At 38.2% G+C, this 18,363-nt stretch overlaps 1 protein-coding gene across 1 annotated transcript in view; it reads left to right on the forward strand.

Moving 5' to 3' along the window:
* The first annotated feature begins 307 nt into the window (after positions 1 to 307).
* LOC149200689 (ISWI chromatin-remodeling complex ATPase CHR17-like) overlaps positions 308 to 18,363 on the forward strand; it is a 42,472-nt gene continuing 24,416 nt past the window's right edge. The window contains exons 1-7 of the mRNA XM_089399621.1: positions 308 to 395; positions 483 to 552; positions 844 to 901; positions 1,004 to 1,062; positions 1,158 to 1,323; positions 1,633 to 1,699; positions 2,733 to 2,856. Of these exons, the coding sequence (XP_089255747.1) occupies positions 337 to 395; positions 483 to 552; positions 844 to 901; positions 1,004 to 1,062; positions 1,158 to 1,323; positions 1,633 to 1,699; positions 2,733 to 2,856 (603 nt within the window). The 5' untranslated portion in view covers positions 308 to 336. The remainder of the gene's footprint in view (positions 396 to 482; positions 553 to 843; positions 902 to 1,003; positions 1,063 to 1,157; positions 1,324 to 1,632; positions 1,700 to 2,732; positions 2,857 to 18,363) is intronic.

Genomic DNA, 18,363 nt, shown 5'->3' on the forward strand with positions numbered 1-18,363 from the left:
GCTTGTCTTTAACGCATCGAACAGGCTGGAGTATTTACTGCAAATCCAGCTGTTCATTTTTGCAGTTGGAATTAAATTCCAACAATGCTGAGCTTTATGATTTTGACGATGAAAAGGTGTGAGATTTTGTTTTTTTTTTTATTTATGCTTTGCTTTTGAGAAGTATGCCACTCAAACGCTTGTACTAATTTGGGCATACTAATTTTTATATGGAATAAAAAGGATGAAAAGTTTGACTTTTAGAAAGTGGTCGCTGATAACTGGATTTTTATGAAGTTATTAATGCTTTTCTGATTGGTTTGCAGCTACTCTGAGTCAGATTATTTCAAACAAGCAATGCGACAGGGCGGGCCAGCAAAACCAAGAGAGCCTCGCATTCCTCGCATGCCTCAATTGTACGGATGCTGATTTTCCTTATATCTATTGTATATGATAACATGATCGTTGACATTTTTGTTTTAACCTTTAAATTTGTTTTCCAGGCATGATTTTCAATTTTTCAATGTTCAACGTTTAACGGAGCTATATGAGAAGGAAGTTCGCTATCTAATGGTTGGTTCTATTTTGAAATACATGGGCATGTTTAATTTGGGGAGCTGGTTGATAGCTATAATGTGTAACATTTTGCTATGGTTTTAATCGTTTATTGTTTGGATTAGATGTTTATTTTTGCAATATTGTTTCCTCTATTGGCATGCATTTTTATTAAACTGTAAATAGAGGTTGTTTGTATTGTTTCATCATTATGGTATTATATTCATTTATGCCTTACAATGGTTATTCTTATTGTTAATGCTACTGAAAACTGCCTCCTGATGTTATTCCTTGCCTTGGTATTTATAGCAAACACACCAAAGAAATCAAGCAAAAGATACTCTTGGGGAAGGAGATGACACGGAAGGTATGCTTTGTAGTCATTTTGTTAGTTTCATTCTCTGGACTGACACTTTTGTTCCATGTTGTAAACCTTATTAAGGCTTTTATATTACTACTGCAATCACAGATGTTGGAGAACCACTTACAGTTGATGAACAAGAAGAGAAAGAGCAGCTATTGGAGGAGGTGACTATGTATATGGAAGCATTTTATTGCCTTCATATGAGAAAGAAGAGCTGCTATTCAAAGCATGTGAAACTGACATTTGTATACTTTTATAGGGTTTTTCCAATTGGACTCGTAGAGATTTCAATACTTTTGTGCGTGCCTGTGAAAAATATGGGCGGAATGATATTAAAAGCATTGCTGCTGAAATGGAAGGCAAAACTGAGGAGGAAGTTGAGAGATATGCGAATGTTTTCAAAGAACGATACAAGGAGTTAAATGGTAATGTTTTGATTTGAATTAATACTCGGTTCTTTAGTATCTTTCAAGTGGCTTTTTATCACTGCAAGAGAGTAGATCTCTCTTTTATGGTTTTTTGTTCTGCAATTTCATGGCTTGTTAGTTTGGGATCTGAAGTTGAGATGTGAATTTCTTTGAGTAGTTGAATGCTATGGATTCATTATTTTCTTGTAATTTAGGTGGAATGCTAGAAACTGTCGAGCTAATCTTGAAAACCTATTTATACAGAAAAACATGCCTTACCTATTTTCAAGAAGTTTGCTGAAATTCAGTACAACTTTTTCTCTGCAGATTATGATAGGATAGTCAAAAACATAGAAAGGGGAGAGGCTCGTATATCTCGCAAGGATGAGACTATGTTACCAGAAATGAGACGAAGACAACTGTTTCTACAGAAAAATGCATTAGAAACGAGACGGTACGGAAAACGTCGTTCCCAACATCGTTCTAGTCTTTGTTGGTGCTAAATTTTTGTTTTCTGAAATGGATCATTTTTTCTTACAACAGTTTTATGCCACAAGGTTTAGTCATCACCGGTTTCTCTTCGGTTACATCTTAGAAACTCCGGTTAACTCTCGTCCCAAAAAAGCATTGCGCAAAACGCACGTCATGCAGAGAGACAACTACTTTCATTTTCCAGTTGCGCAGGTTAGGGAAACAATTTAGGATGAATAAATTTTCAATGATTGAAGTAATGATTTGGTATTTATTTTTGATGTCAAGAGTTTAATATCTTTAGTTTCGTTCTGTATAGATCATGGATTGAAACTGTGAAACTTGCAAACCTATGACACCTGCAAATCTGGAATGTCTCAGTTGGGCGCTATTAATTATGTTAGATAATTATTCAATAAAATCATTAACGGTCCAATAGGTATGTCTCTGAATGGAAGAAGACGAAGAATTTAACCCCACAACTTTCTGGAATGAATCAGATGGTCATTCTATAACCGAGATTTTTACTTCTTCTTATTATAACCAGCAATCCTCTGTACAAGCTGATCACATATCTTTCCCCATCTGTCCACCTAAATACACAAATCTATGGTTCCCAACAGAGAGCAATCCCCACTCAACATATACTTAAAAGGGAAGATGGCATTTCTAGGTATTTAGTTACTTTCATTAAATTGTTAATTTGTTGTTGGTGTTTTGTTTTGTTGCATGCTATAGTTCATTAATATATTGTTTAATTTTTGTTAACATAATAAAACTACTAGGAAGAAGAAGGATGGGTTTGGAATACTTGGTATTCTAGTAAATGAGTTTTTAAAGTAATTTAATGTTTTTTTCTCTCTCCTCGTTTCTTGAATGCGAAACGTCAAAACTCTGTTTTTCGTTTCGTTGTCGTTTCTCGTTTCGTTTCTTGTTTCTCGTTTCTGGTAACATAGGGATGAGATAATGAAAGCAATTGGGAAGAAGTTGGATCACTATAAAATTCCTTGTCTGGAACTTAAGATCCAATATGGTCAGAATAAAGGAAAGTTATATAATGAAGAGTGTGATCGTTTTATGGTAACCATCTCCTATAAACTTATGTTTATAGTATTTTAGGTTTACTTTTTATTAGTTTCTTGCGATCATTTTATGATAACCATTTCCTATAAACTTATGTTTATAGTATTTGTTGACACCTAATCATCAGGATTGGGTGAATAAGTGTAACTGAGGTAAATAAATAATAAGAAATCATGTATACAATAAAGACTAACCTGAATGAATATGAACGAATTGTTTTTGAAGAGTTACTGCTTGGTCTGACATGGTATAAGAGCCAGCGCCATTTTTGGCTTCCCTCTGCTTTGTAACTCCCTATTCTGACACTGAATCCTAGCTGGCAGCTCTGACGCTTCCACTAGCATGCTATGCTGCTCCTGTCGCTGCTCCATCTACTATTTACCATTATTCTATGCTCCGTCTGATAACTTTGTTTTTTACGTTGCTCCTACAAAACACTCACCAAAAGATGTTTAGGTTTGGGTAACCGTATTCAGTGAATAGGCCCTAATTGACATTCATTCTTTGCCACTTGAGAGAAGGAGGCCCTGCTCCGATTGCTTTGGGTGAAAGCTTACCAAACAGGTGAAACCCTTCATCTTCCAGACTTGTACAAACATTCTTCTACTTACCAAATTGATGTTTCAATTGTCTCTTGCTCGGAGGTTCTATAAGATACTTACCTAAGTTCTTTTTACTGTCACGCGAAAAAAGGAGAAGTTATATACACCTATAGGGTTTTATCTCCTGGAGCTTTGGCACGCATGACTGAAACCGTATATTTGTGCTATGTCTATCATTCAAACCTTAGTTCTCCAGGTTCTAGGTTCTATACATTGCTCTCTCCACTGCGCTGATATTCTATATGGATAGAATATAGTTATGCTCTTTGGCTAGTTGGTCTGAAAAAGAAGTACCTGCCTCTTGATTTGTGTCCCCAGTAGAATTGAAGACTGAGAGACAGAAAAAGAAAGATGTATTTTCCATGAAAAAGTATGCAGTCAAGGTGTAAAGCATAGGATTTGAGCTTTCATGCAAGTTATGGTATCTTGATACTCGTGGGATGATATTGCCTATTATATTTCCGTCCAAGTTTTTGGAAAATTCCGATTTGCTTTTCAGCAGTTGATATTGTTTATCTCTTATTTCTCTTCAATTGCAACCATATTCTAATGCAAAAAAAATGTGATATTCTATATGGATAGAATATAGTTCCTCTCTTTGTATATTAAATCAATTTCTTACCTAATCAAAAAGGAAGAATAAGTTGTATTATTTTGAAGCACATTTTTGCCAGCATAAGTATTTTTTTTACAGTACGCATATTTTACAATGCATTCAAGCATATCTATTGTGGGAATAGTTCTCACTGGCAAGGAAAACTATCCTGAGTGGTCCTGGATGATAAAACACACCCTCATTTTCAATGAGTTGTGGAAAGGAGTGTGTATTGGAGACAGAGACAAAGAGCCAGAATAGCCTACCTCAGACAAAGAGTTCACCATTTGGGAAAATAAGAAGAGCAAAGGCTATGCATTAATTGTAGCATCTATAAGTGAAGAGGTGAGTCGCCATATTTCACCATTTTCAATTGCTTTTGAAGCCTTACAAAAGCTGAAAGAACTCTATGACTCACATTTTGCACTTGAAGTTGTTCAACTCATGATTAAACTCTTCGCTCTTGAATTACAAAATAATGATCCTCTTGCTCTTGCATCCGAAGTAAAATATATAATGCATGATATCAAAGAAACTAAGGTTGAATCGGATATTCCTCTGATCACTTTTCTCAAGGCACTTTACCCTACTTACTCCAATTATCTTCAGTCATTGCAAGCAAATGAAAATCTCAAAGATATTACCTTTGACTCCCTTGTGAAAAAATTTACTGAAAGAGAGAAAGCTTTTGGAAAGACGACAGCCCCTGAATCTTCTAAAGTGGTTGTGTGCCTTGCTCATAAAGAAAAGAATCTTGCCCAAGATTCTTCTAGAGGAAGAGGTGGTCGAAGAGGAAGAGGAAGATATTTCAGAGGCAGGGGGGGCATTGTTGAGTCCCTATAATACTAGTGATTACCACATTACTATTGTAGTTATACCCATTATTTATATTGTTGTGCCCCTATTGCCTCCATGTTTTTATTTCTGTGCCCCATAGAATCCCTCTATTGTTACTTTTGTGGTTTTATATTATTATTGTTAGGTCGGCTGGATTATATTGTGACTCCTTAGACTCCTATATATAGAAAGGAGGTTTTGTCATTTGTATCATCAAAGAATTTTTCATTTATGTAATGTAAAGGAGGTTTCCCCCTCAAAGAGGCTGAATTCTAAGGCGTTGATCTATCTTTTCTATCTTTTCTTGAGCTGGTTTCATAACATTTGGTATCAGAGATTTGGATTCTAGGGTTTCGCTGCTCCAAACAGGTCATCGTGGCATTTTCGCTATAACTTTGTTTCTGTGATGTTTCAGAAGTTACAAAAAAAACCCATTTGACAAGAGATCGCACTGAACCTTGGGTTTGAATTTTAGAGATTTTGGCGTGATATTTACAGAGATATGATCTGAGGAAGTTGGTCTTTTTGCAGACTCCTGAATTACATTCAAAACAGGTGACCTGGGGAAAATCGTCATAACTTTCTCTCTGGGGATCGGATTGAAATTTCGTAACAAGGTAAAAAAAGAGGATGGATTTTAGTTTCCTTTACGTGTGGCTTAGATTCAAAGGTTGAAACAGTGACTCGTGGCACGTCGTACAAGTTGCTCTACTGAACTAGTCTAAAATCAAGTCACTGTGGGAGATTTCACATAACTCTTTCTTGGAGAATCCAATTTGGGTCAGACTTGTGGCATTGGAAAGAGGACGCAGAAGGCTACTACAGGTCACAATTTCAGAACTGGATGATCTGAAATTACAGAGATACATCAGATTCAATATCAGGCTTCTATAAAGTGAAAAAAGGTGTGTAGTTTTTTTTTAAATTTTTATGTAAGCTTGGTTTAACGGAATTCAAAGGGCATAGTAAAGCATTATTATCGGTAACTGATGCCCCGAGGAAAGAAAATGCAAACACCTAGTAAGGAACCTGAAAGCTCTAGCATGACTCATGAAGAAGAGGAAGAAATGCTACATGATATATCAAAATTACAAGAACAAGTGCAACAAATGTCACGCTCACAAAAGCTAACAGAAGCTAAGATAAGTGGCATGGAATCTAAGATAAATGGTGTGGAATCTAAGATAAATGGCATGGAAGCTAAGATGGATGATTTGAAGACAGATTTGAGGACAGATTTGAAGACAGACATGGCAGATTTGAAGACAAATTTGACAAATTTTCTACAAGAAATACTTACTAATGGTGAAAAGGTAGTAAAGGAAACTCATGATGAGAACAAAAGAAATGTTAATCATGATTCCATAGACTCTAATGTTGGATCGAAGACCCACCATATTCCAAAAATCGATATGAGGAAGTTTGATGGCAAGGATCCCGCCACATGGATATTACAGATGGAGCAATTCTTCGATCTCAATAATGTGCAAAACACACAAAAGGTACGTATGGCAACTGTATATTTGGAACCAAATCAGTTTGTATGGTATCAATGGCTTTGCTCTCGTAAAAAATTTATCACTTGGGCAATTTTTACGGAAGAATTGATAGCACATTATGAGATACAAAAAGCAACACTTTTTTTAGCCAATTGATAAGTCTCAAACAAAAGGGTTCAATAATGGAGCACATTGAGGAGTTCCAAAAATTGAACATAAGGGTAAAAGATATTCCAGAGGAGCATAGGATTGATGTGTTCATAGGGTCTTTAAAGGATAATATCCAACATGATGTTCGCCTTTGGGAACCTGATTCATTAGAGAAGGCATTCAGGTTAGCAAGAAAAATGGAAAGCAAAATTATGGCAACCAGGAAGCATACCACTCACAACTATAAAGACGGAAGTGTTGTTGCCCCTAGTCTTCCACAACCTATAAGGTTGACACCACAACAATTGGAAGAAAAAAGAGCAAAAGGGCTTTGTTACAGTTGTGATAGCAAATACACTAAAGGTCATAAGTGTGCTGAGAAGAAATTATTCTACATAGATTGTGAAGAGGAAGAAGAAAAGGAGCAAGAAAGGTCAAAAGAAGAAGATATACTCCAGGAACAAAGCCTAGATGAAGAAAAAATAAATCCGACCATATCTTGTAATGCATTGGCGGGAATTACCACTCCTCAAACCATCAAGATAGAAGGACAAATCAAGAAGAAAAAGGTAATAGTGTTGATTGATTCAGGAAGCACCCACAATTTTATTCATTGTAGGGTAGCAAAAGAATTGAATTGCTTCCTATATCCAGCACCAGAGTGTCAAGTGATGATTGCAAATGGAGGAACAATAAATTGCTCTGGAAAGTGCCATAATATCAAGCTATCCATGGGAGAATATGTATTGACTAGCCCAATGCTTTCCATTCCAATGGGAGGTGCTGATGTTGTACTAGGAGTCCAATGGCTACAATCCTTGGGTACAATAGCTTTTAATTTTCAAGAACTTTTCATCAAATTTTCTACGGAAGGAAAGGAAGTTGAATTAAGGGGTATTGCAGGGAAACCAGGAAAGATAATCAGCTCTAATGGTATGACAAAGCTTCTAAAAAAGGAGCAAAGAGGTGTAATTGCACAATTATGTTCGCTAGATGTTTCCACATTGGAATCATCTATTTCTCCAGATCTCCAAAAAGTCCTGGACAATCATTCCAAGGTATTTGAGACTCCCAAAGGTCTCCCACCTATGCGTGATCATGATCATGCTATTCATCTGATTCCAGGAAGTGTTCCTCCAAACATCAGGCCGTACAGATATCCCTATGTCCAAAAAAGTGAAATTGAACGTATGGTTGCAGAAATGCTAGAGGCTGGTATAATTCAACCGAGTCAAAGTTCTTTCTCTGCTCCAGTAGTATTGGTGCACAAGAAGGATGGATCATGGCGCATGTGTCCAGATTATAGGGAGCTCAACAAGCTCACTATTAAAGATAAGTTCCCCATTCCTGTCATTGATGAATTACTGGATGAATTGCATGGATCAATTTACTTCACCAAGTTGGATCTTCGTTCGGGATATCATCAAATCAGAATGAAGATTGAAGACATTCCGAAAACGGCATTTAGAACTCATGAGGGTCATTATGAATTTTTGGTCATGCCTTTTGGCCTTACCAATGCACCTTCAACATTTCAAGGTTTGATGAATTCAATTTTCAAACCATTCCTTAGAAAATTTGTGTTAGTATTTTTTGATGATATACTAATCTACAGCAAGTCTTGGAAGGATCATGTTGAACATGTTGACAGGGTGCTACAACTATTGGAGGAGAAACAATTATATGCAAAAAGATCCAAATGTTTCTTTGGAGTCCAGGAGGTGGAATATTTGGGTCATATTGTATCTCATGAAGGAGTTAAGGTAGACCCTAGCAAAATTAAAGCCATTAAGGAATGGAAAATCCCCACATCCATAAAGCATCTGCGAGGATTTCTTGGGTTGACAGGGTATTATCGCAAGTTTGTTAAGAATTATGGGAGAATAGCAGCACCTCTAACAACATTATTGAAGAAAGATGCATTTTCATGGACTCCGGAAGCAACAAAGGCCTTTGAACATCTTAAAGAGGCAATGTGCCAAGCACCGGTCTTAGCTACACCGGACTTCACAAAAACCTTTATTGTGGAATGTGATGCTTCAGGAAATGGAATTGGTGTTTTTCTAATGCAAGATGAAAGACCCATTGCTTTTGAAAGTCGTCCAATCAAGGGAAAGTTTTTAAGCAAAGCTATTTATGAGAAGGAAATGTTGGCAATACTCCATGCACTTAAGAAATGGCGACCCTACCTAATGGGAAGACACTTCAAGGTAAAAACGGATCATGATAGCCTTAAATACTTTTTAGAACAAAGATTATCCTCTGAAGAGCAACAAAAGTGGGTCACAAAGATGTTGGGTTATGACTTTGAAATCATCTACAAAAAAGGGAAGCAAAATGTGGTGGCAGATGCACTCTCAAGAAAGGATGAGGATGTGGAAGCATTGTTGTGTGCCATTTCTATTATCCAACCAGATTGGATAAACGAAGCAAGGGAGGAATGGAAGAATGACGAAGAAGTGTGGGCACTTATTCGAAAGCTACAACAAGATTCCAGTACGTCTGATACATTTAGCTGGCAAAATGATTCGTTATGGTACAAAGATCGCTTATACCTCTGTAAGAATTCCCAGCTAAAACAAAAGATTCTTATGGAATTGCACACTTCTCCCTTAGGAGGGCACTCAGGATTTTTAAAACTTACCACAGGGTTAAGAAGGAATTTTTTTGGGATGGCCTTAAATCAGATATTCAAAAGTTTGTGGCGGAATGTTTGGTTTGCCAACAAAATAAAGTTGAAACAATTAAGACACCGGGTCTATTACAACCTTTATCCATTCCAAGCCAACGTTGGGAGGAGGTTTCAATGGATTTTATCACAGGTTTACCCAAGTCTGAGGGAAAGAGTGTCATCATGGTGGTAGTTGACAGACTTACCAAGTATGCACACTTTTGTGCATTATCACATCCATTTAAAGCCAGTACAGTTTCTACTGCATTTATGGAAACAATTCAAAAGCTACATGGAAACCCAAAGATTATTGTAAGTGACAGAGATCCCATTTTCACTGGAAATTTTTGGACAGAATTATTTTCTTGTCTTGGTACTCAGTTAGCTCATAGCTCATCTTATCATCCTCAATCTGATGGGCAAACTGAGATAGTAAACAAATGTTTGGAAGGATATCTTCGTTGCTTTGTATCTGATAAAAAGACACAATGGGTCAAATGGTTGCCTCTGGCTGAATGGTGGTATAACACTTCCTTCCATACAGCAACAAAAATGACCCCATTTATGGCACTTTATGGGTATCAACCACCATCCATCACATCATATTTAAGAGAAAATTCTAAGGTTCAGGCAGTGGAACATCACATCGAACATCAACAACAAGTCCTCCAACTCTTAAAGGATAACCTCGTGTTGGCACAAAATAGAATGAAACAACAGGCAGATCAACATCGCAGTGAAAGAAGTTTTGATGTAGGTGATTGGGTATTCCTACGGCTACAACCATATAAGCAAATGTCCCTAAAGCAAGCTAAGAAGGATAATAAATTATCACCAAAGTATTATGGTCCGTACAAGGTGTTGCAAAAGATTGGTACTATGGCATACAAATTGGAGCTTCCTGCAGCTTCTCGATTGCACCCAGTTTTCCATGTTTCATGTTTAAAGAAGGTTATAGGCGACAAGCTCCCAGTTCAAACAATATTGCCAGAACTTGATGACGAGGAAGGAAAAATTATATTGGAACCGGAAGCAGTCACAGAAACAAGAACTCGACAGCTACGAAATCGATCAATTTCAGAGTATCTTATCAAGTGGAAGAACTTATCCGCTGAAGATTCCACATGGGAGGATGAGAATTTTATGCAGAAGTATCCAGAACTACTCAAGCGTTGAGGACAACACTTTTTTGAAGGAGAGGGGCATGTTGGGTCCCTATAATACTAGTGATTACCCCATTACTATTGTAGTTATACCCCTTATTTATATTGTTGTGCCCCTATTACCCCCATATTGTTATTTCTGTGCCCCATAGAATCCCTCTATTGTTATTTTTGTGGCTTTATATTATTATTGTTAGGTCGGCTGGATTATATTGTGACTCCTTAGACTCCTATATATAGAAAGGAGGTTTTGTCATTTGTATCATCAAAGAATTTTTCATTTATGTAATGTAAAGGAGGTTGCCCCCTCGAAGAGGCTGAATTCTAAGGCGTTGATCTATCTTTTCTATCTTTTCTTGAGCTGGTTTCATAGCTGGCAGACACTCTCATGGAGAAAAGTCAGATTTGCGCTGCATACACTGCAAAAGAAATGGATCACATGATGCCTCTACATGCAAGTTACCTTGGAACAAAATTGAGCAGCTAAGAAACCAACCCAAAGGTAAAACTAATGACACAGACAAAGGTAAAGCACCTGAATCCTCTCATAATGTTGTTGTTGAAAAGTGTGCAACAAGAAATGCTTGTTGAGAATGCAACAAGATGATGGAGCTTAGTGGAAAGGAGTCGCTTTCACTAAGTGGTCCTGCAGGCAAGTTTTGGCGCAAAGTCTATTTTTAGACATGTGGATCATGGTCTATGAGTTGCAGGATGTTGTTTATGGATGATTGGTCATGTTGGGAAAAATAGATGGACTTCTATTTTTGGATCATAGAAGGAGTGATCAGAGTCTCTCTTTAGACTCTCAGGTAAAAATAGAAACAATCAAATATTATTATCCCTTAGTAATATTTGGACTCTAAACTTTATCTTATTCTCTTGGAGCACTTCAGTTGGAGCTACAAATATGGCACATGCAACTACTTGAAGGAATCACATGGTTACTTATGTGTTAGTTGAGCTATTGCATGTAGGGCATCAGTTAGAACTCATGTGGTTGAGTTCTATGGAGTTAGATGAGCAGTTAATGGAGTTGTGTTCAGTTTGACTTAGTTGAACTAGTTGTATTTAGTCTAACTAATCAATAGACTAAGTGATGAGTTGTGTGAATTAGTTATTAATTAATTCACTAATTATTAACTCATAATGCAACTGAAGAATACATCAGTTAACTCAGTGCATGTACAATTCAGTGGAGACAGGTGTTAGAGGTTGAGATCGCTATCAGTTGTGCATGAGATTTTGCACATGCATGGATTGAGTTATGCCAATGAGAATTGCGCAGTATGGGGCCAATACCAAGTGATTATAGCCTCTGCTCACGTGATTCCTAGTGTGGGTGATTCTCTTGAGGTAAAAACGAGTTTGGTTCAGCCATTCTCATTCATTCTCAGCAGGTATTGTGCAGTGAAGGCAAGCAAGCAGCGGAGGAGATTTGGAGATCAGATCTGAGCTGTATTGTGTGTAACAGGTAGAGCTAGTACTGATTACTTGTGAGGAGTATTGTACTATGTATTGTTACATGTTCTCAATCAATATAATATACAGATAGTTGGGGTTTTAGCGAGATGCTTTCCCCGAGAAAATACTATGTTGATATGTGTGATTGATGCTTTTATGTGCGCACGTTATTATTTCTGCTTCCGTAAATTGATGATCAACGTAGAGGAGGTTATGTATTATGCATGTATTCTGCAATAGTGTATAATCAAAATAATCTCTGTGAATAAGTGTCATATTATTCAAAATTTCTACATGGTATCAGAGCTCTTTGATTTGTAGGAAAAAGTTCTACAAGATATCAAAGCAAGGATTGATCATCAGATCTATTATTCAGAAATTGTTTACATTTTATTTCTTTAGGCAGAGTCTGTAATCGGGCCAGGTAGCCTCTAGATTCATCCACCTTTTGGAAGGTGGGATATCCAGTGAATGCCCATACAGTCGATCTCTGTACAAGAAATACTTTGTTCTCACGAATTTTAGATCAGAAGCAGTTGAGTTTTGAGCTGGTGGAATTTGAATTTGCAGCAGTGTTTTCTTGGTGTCAAAGTTGCAATTTCTTTCAACGGATTGCGATTGGAGTATGCTCTTGAGGGCAGCTCTAACTATATTGCATGGAAGGACATGATGGAGGTGGTGTTAGATGATAATGGGCTGAAGGAGTTCATAGTGGCTGAGGTCCCAAAGCCTACTGATGCTGCCGAAGCTGATGCATGGCAAAAGAAGACAGCAAAGTGTCGAAGGATTCTATTGGAGGGTGTGAAGGATCACATTGTGTCTAGCCTCCATGGAAAGGTTTCTCCATATTTGATGTGGAAAACGTTGAAAGAATTATTCCAAAGCAAGAGTGATCAGAGGAAGCTGGCGCTCAAGGATAAACTCAGAAACATTAGGTGTGAGAATGGAGACAGTATGCCCCAGTATCTCACGAAGTTCACCCAATGATGGGATGAGATGGGAAGTGTGGGGGTAACTGTTGAGGATGAGGATATGGTGAGTCTAGCACTCCTTGGCCTTCCTAAGAGTTGGCATAGCTACCAGGACTTGGTGAATGGAAGGGAGAAACTTCCAGGATGGGAGAGACTTTGGTCAGATCTTGTGCAAGAGGAGATTAGACGGCGCACCAGAGACAGTTCTTCATCTATGCATAATGAGGAGAACTGTGCCTTAGCGAGTAAGGCGAAGAATGGGAAGGGGAATGTTTCTCTTTCCGAATCCAGTTCTTCCAATGATGGGAAGAAGGGTGATAAGTCGAAGGTGAGATGCTTTCGTTGTCATGAGTTGGGCCATTATGCTACTAATTGCCCAAAGAAGAAGTCCAAGAAGGGATTCGGGGAAGGATCTGAAGGTGAGGCAGCCTCACTTGCTTCACAGTTTGAGTTGGACTTCACACTCTTCACATGCATGGTTTCATCCATGGTGGAAAGTGGTTGGTTTCTTGACAGTGGAGCTTCTTTCCACATGACCGGTGACAAAATTTTGTTCAGTACTTTGGAGGAGAAAGATCTCCAGATACTCATAGGGATGGGTAATTATGATAAGTATAGTGTCTCAGGTGTAGGCACGGTTATTTTTCAAAGGGAGCATGGAGCTCGACTTACCTTGACCGATGTCAAGTATGTACCAGGACTGAAGAGAAACTTGATGTCGATCACGATGCTGGAAGACAGAGGATATGATGTTGTCTTAAGTAAGGGAAAGGTTTTCCTTAGACACATCATCACTAGACAGGTGAAGCAGATTGGTTCACGAGTCAAGAACTTGTATGCTCTTAAGATTCAAGATGCATGCAAAGACTTGAGCAGCAAGGCAACTGATGGAGACTTGGTGGTTGAGAGGGAGCACATATTACCTCTCAACATGCAGAGCCAGAAGAAGTCTCAGACGATTGTGGAGGAGCCATGATTGGTGCAACAGCTTCAGGAGGTTGTGGAGTAGCCACAACAAGGGAAGCTGAGAGGAGATCAAGTAGAGACATCTATGGATGAAAAGGCCTCCAGTAGGGGGAAAATTTGAGCCAGGTGGGCTGAGGGATCACATGCAGCCATACCTCCAGGTAGGAGGTGGGGTGATGTGGATTGATCGTCCCAAGGAGGAGGGGCAGGATCCTTGAGGTACCCAACCTCTTGGATGAGACCTTGATACGGAAGCCCCAATGTGGAGTAGTAGGAACTGACTGATTGGGTAGAGATAGATGCGGATGGAGCGGCAGAGAGAGCTATAATGCACGGAATCCCGGGACAGCGCATAGCATGCAGGCTGCAGCAATGCGAGAGGCACAAGTGTTTTGCACAGTGCTAGGTGGCACAGAGAAGTGTGCAATGGTGCGAGATGCATGGAGATGTTGCAGTAGCGCAGATGTCAGAGAGGGAGCACTTGTCAACAGCAGGTAGAGCTTCAGCATCAGGTAATGTTCCTAGCCCAACAGAGTGGTCAGTTGGGAGTGTTTTTGTTCCAATTGTTGTTGGATCAAATTGGACCGAGAAGATGTGTTGCATGCAGAACATTCCAGAGTTACAGGATCGGGTTTGAGAGGAAGCCTTTCTTGTTGAGAGGGAGTGTTGAAAAGTGTGCAACAAGAAATGCTTGTTGAGAATGCAACAAGATGATGGAGCTTATTGGAAAGGATTCACCTTCACTAAGTGGTCCCGCAGGCAAGTTTTGGCGCAAAGTCTATTTTTAGACATGTGGATCATGGTCTATGAGTTGCAGGATGTTGTTTATGGATGATTGGTCATGTTGGGAAAAATAGATGGACTTCTATTTTTGGATCACAGCAGGAGTGATCAGAGTCTATTTTTAGACTGTCAGGTAAAAATAGAAACAGTCAAATATTATTATCCCTTAGTAATATTTCGACTCTAAACTTTATCTTATTCTCTTGGAGCACTTCAGTTGGAGCTACAGATGTGGCACATGCAAATGCTTGAAGAAATCACGTGGTTACTTATGTGTTAGTTGCGCTATTGCATGCAGAACATCAGTTAGAACTCATGTGGTTGAGTTCTGTGGAGTTAGATGAGCAGTTAATGGAGTTGTGTTCAGTTTTACTTAGTTGAACTAGTTGTATTTAGTCTAACTGATCAATAGACTAAGTGATGAGTTGTGTGAATTAGTTATTAATTAATTCACTAATTATTAAATCATAATGCAACTGAAGAATACATCAGTTAACTCAGTGCATGTACAGTTCAGTGGAGACAGGTGTTAGAGGTTGAGATTGCTATCAGTTGTGCATGAGATTTTGCACATGCATGGATTGAGTTATGCCAATGAGAATTACGCAGTATGGGGCCAATACCAAGTGATTATAGCCTCTACTCACGTGATTCCCAGTGTGGGTGATTCTCTTGAGGTAAAAACAAGTTTGGTTCAGCCATTCTCATTCATTCTCAGTAGGTATTGTGCAATGGAGGCAGGCAAGCAGCGGAGGAGATCTGGAGATCAGATCTGAGCTGTATTGTGTGTAACAGGTGGAGCTAGTACTGATTACTTGTGAGGAGTATTGTACTATGTATTGTTACATGTTCTCAGTTAATATAATATACAGATAGTTGGGGTTTTTAGCGATATGCTTTCCCCGGGAAAATACTGTGTTGATATGTGTGATTAATGCTTCTATGTGCGCATGTTATTATTTCTGCTTCTGTAAATTGATGATCAATGTAGAGGAGGTTATGTATTATGCATGTATTCCGCAATAGTGTATAATCGGGATAATCTTTGTGAATAAGTGTCATATTATTCAAAATTTCTACAGTTGTGGCACAATGTAATATTGGAGTAAATGAAGACTTGTTTAATGCTTCACTTGCTTCTTGGAAAAATGATTGGTTGCTTGATTCAGGAGCAACTTGCCACATGACTCATAGAAAAGATTTTTTTGAAGAATTTACTAACAATGTTCATGGAGCAGTATACTTTTCATACCAATGAAAATCAAGCCATAGGGGCTTGGCACAATCAGCCTCAAATTGCCTGGTCTTCCAGACTTCCTTCTACATCATGTTCTATATCTCCCACAATTGAAAAGAAACTTGTTGTCCTTGGTCCACATCCACCAGCAAGGTCACTCCATTCATATGTTTGATGGCAAGCTTGAGGTGAGAAAAGCATCTGACCACTCACTTGTCATGAGGGGAATAGAAGAAGAAAGGCTTCTGAAGCTGCAAGGTACCTCTACTAATGCACAACATTTTTCATACAATTCTCATTATGAAGAAGGTACACTTCATTCAAGTTTATTATGGCATTCTAGATTTGGGAATTTGAACTATGATAGCCTCTACTTGTTGAAGAAAAATGGTGTTGCTAGTTTGCCTACAATTCCTAGAAAACTTAAGAACTGTGATGCTTGCATTCTAGGAAAGCATAACAAATAGTGTTTTCATGATTCACATTCAAGAGCACATAGAAAAATTGAACTCATTCATTCAGATTTATGTGGTCCAATGCCTATTCCTTCTGCAAATGGAAATAAATATGTGATGACATTTATTGATGACTACACCAAAATGTGTTGGGTTTATTTATTGAAGAACAAATCTGATTCCTTTCAAACATTCAAGAATTTTCATACATGGATTGAAAATGATGCACAACCTCATATTGGCTCTATTCTCATTGATAATGGAAAAGAATACACTTCAAATGAATTTGAAAACTATCTTCACCAACATGGGATCAAACATCAAACAACTGTGCCTTATAATCCCCAACAGAACAGTGTAGCTGAAAGAATGAATAGGACAATATTAAATATGGTGCACTCCATGATGTTTTTCAAAAATGTAAAGTTGATATTTTGGGCTGATGTAGTTCTATGTGTTGTATACATAAAGAATAGATGTCCATCTAATGCTATTAGAAACAAGACTCTATAATGCGGTATGGGCACATTCCTTTAGTAAAGCATCTCAGGGTCTTTGGTTCCACCTGTTATGCCTTGATACCAAAGGTACATAGAAACAAACTTGATGCAAGAAGTCGTAAGTGTATCTTCTTGGGGTATTCAAACACCTCCAAAGCATACTGTCTCTATGATGAAGTCAATAAAAAGTTTGTTGTATCTAGAGATGTAATCTTTCTCGAATCATCCAAAATTGACAATGTTGTTGAGCGGAAAATTGATCGCCTGGATAGATTCACAAATGGAAAATCATTTCAAGAATTTGATAATCAGATTCCACATCTTGAAGAGGGATTCCTATACTAGGTCAACATGTGGAATCTTCTTCTGAAGCACTCTCTCGCCCACATGAAACTCCAACAACGGATGATGCTTTAAGTGATGTGATTGATAGAATTGGGAGACTCAATATTGATTCAGTCCCAACTCAATCAATGGAGCAGCCTGGACCATCTAAGAAAGGTCCCCCAAAGTGGCTGATAAAGACACTTGAAAGTGTTCATCCTAATGAGGTTGGAAAGACAGGAACTAGAAATTCAAACCAGCAAAATGGAGGATGTAGATGACTCTGATTCCCCTGTTGATATGGATGTTTCTTATGATTGTGAATGGAATTTGTCTACAGATTTTGAACCAACTTCCTTTGAAGAAGCTACTTCTCATGATGAATAGAAAGAAGCGATGCAAAAGGAGTATGATGCCCTGATAAAGAATGGCACTTGGAAGCTGGTTGATCCTCCATTAGGAACCAAACCAATTGGCTGCAAGTGGGTCTACAAGAACAAGTATAAAGCTGATGGCTCACTTGACAAGCACAAAGCCAGGCTTGTGGCAAAAGGTTTTGCACAGAAGGAAGGGGTTGATTATGAGGAGACTTTTTCCCCCACAACAAAATGGGCTACCATCCAGACACTCTTTGCCCTAGCAGCTCAGAACAGTTGGAAAGTCCATCAAATGGATGTAAAAACTGCTTTCTTGAATGGAGATCTAAAAGAGAATGTTTTTATCTTCCAGCCTGAAGGATTTACTGTGAAAGGACATGAACATAAAGTATGCAAACTTGTGAAATCCTTGTATGGCCTTAACAAATCACCGCGAGCCTGGTATGAAAAACTAACTGAGCATCTTCTGAAAGTCAATTTCAAACATTATGATCTTGATGATGAAACTTTATTTGTCAAGAATGTTGGAAAAATAGTTGTATATCTTGTGGTATATGTAGATGATATTTTGATGATAGGGAACAATGAAAGCTACATTGCATCCATAAAGAAGGAATTGAAGAAAGGTTTTGAAATGACTGATTTGGGCTATGTTCATTACTATCTTGGTATTGAAGTAACTCAACATCCGAAGTCCATATTCCTTTCCCAAAAGAAGTACATTGGAAATCTATTGAATAGGTTTGTACAGAATGAAATCCTCTTACTCTTCCAATGGAACAAAACTTAAAGCTCACATCCATTGAAGGAAAAGAATTTGAGAATGCAACAAAGTATAGACAGCTTGTAAGAAGCCTCAACTACCTAACTACTACCAGACCAGACATTTTGTTTGTTGTTGGAATCCTCTCCA

This window comes from Pinus tabuliformis, chromosome 2_1 (assembly GCF_031772625.1).
Source record: "Pinus tabuliformis cultivar Carrire ecotype Pingquan chromosome 2_1, CPIR1, whole genome shotgun sequence".
NCBI classification, from domain to species: Eukaryota; Viridiplantae; Streptophyta; class Pinopsida; order Pinales; family Pinaceae; genus Pinus; species Pinus tabuliformis.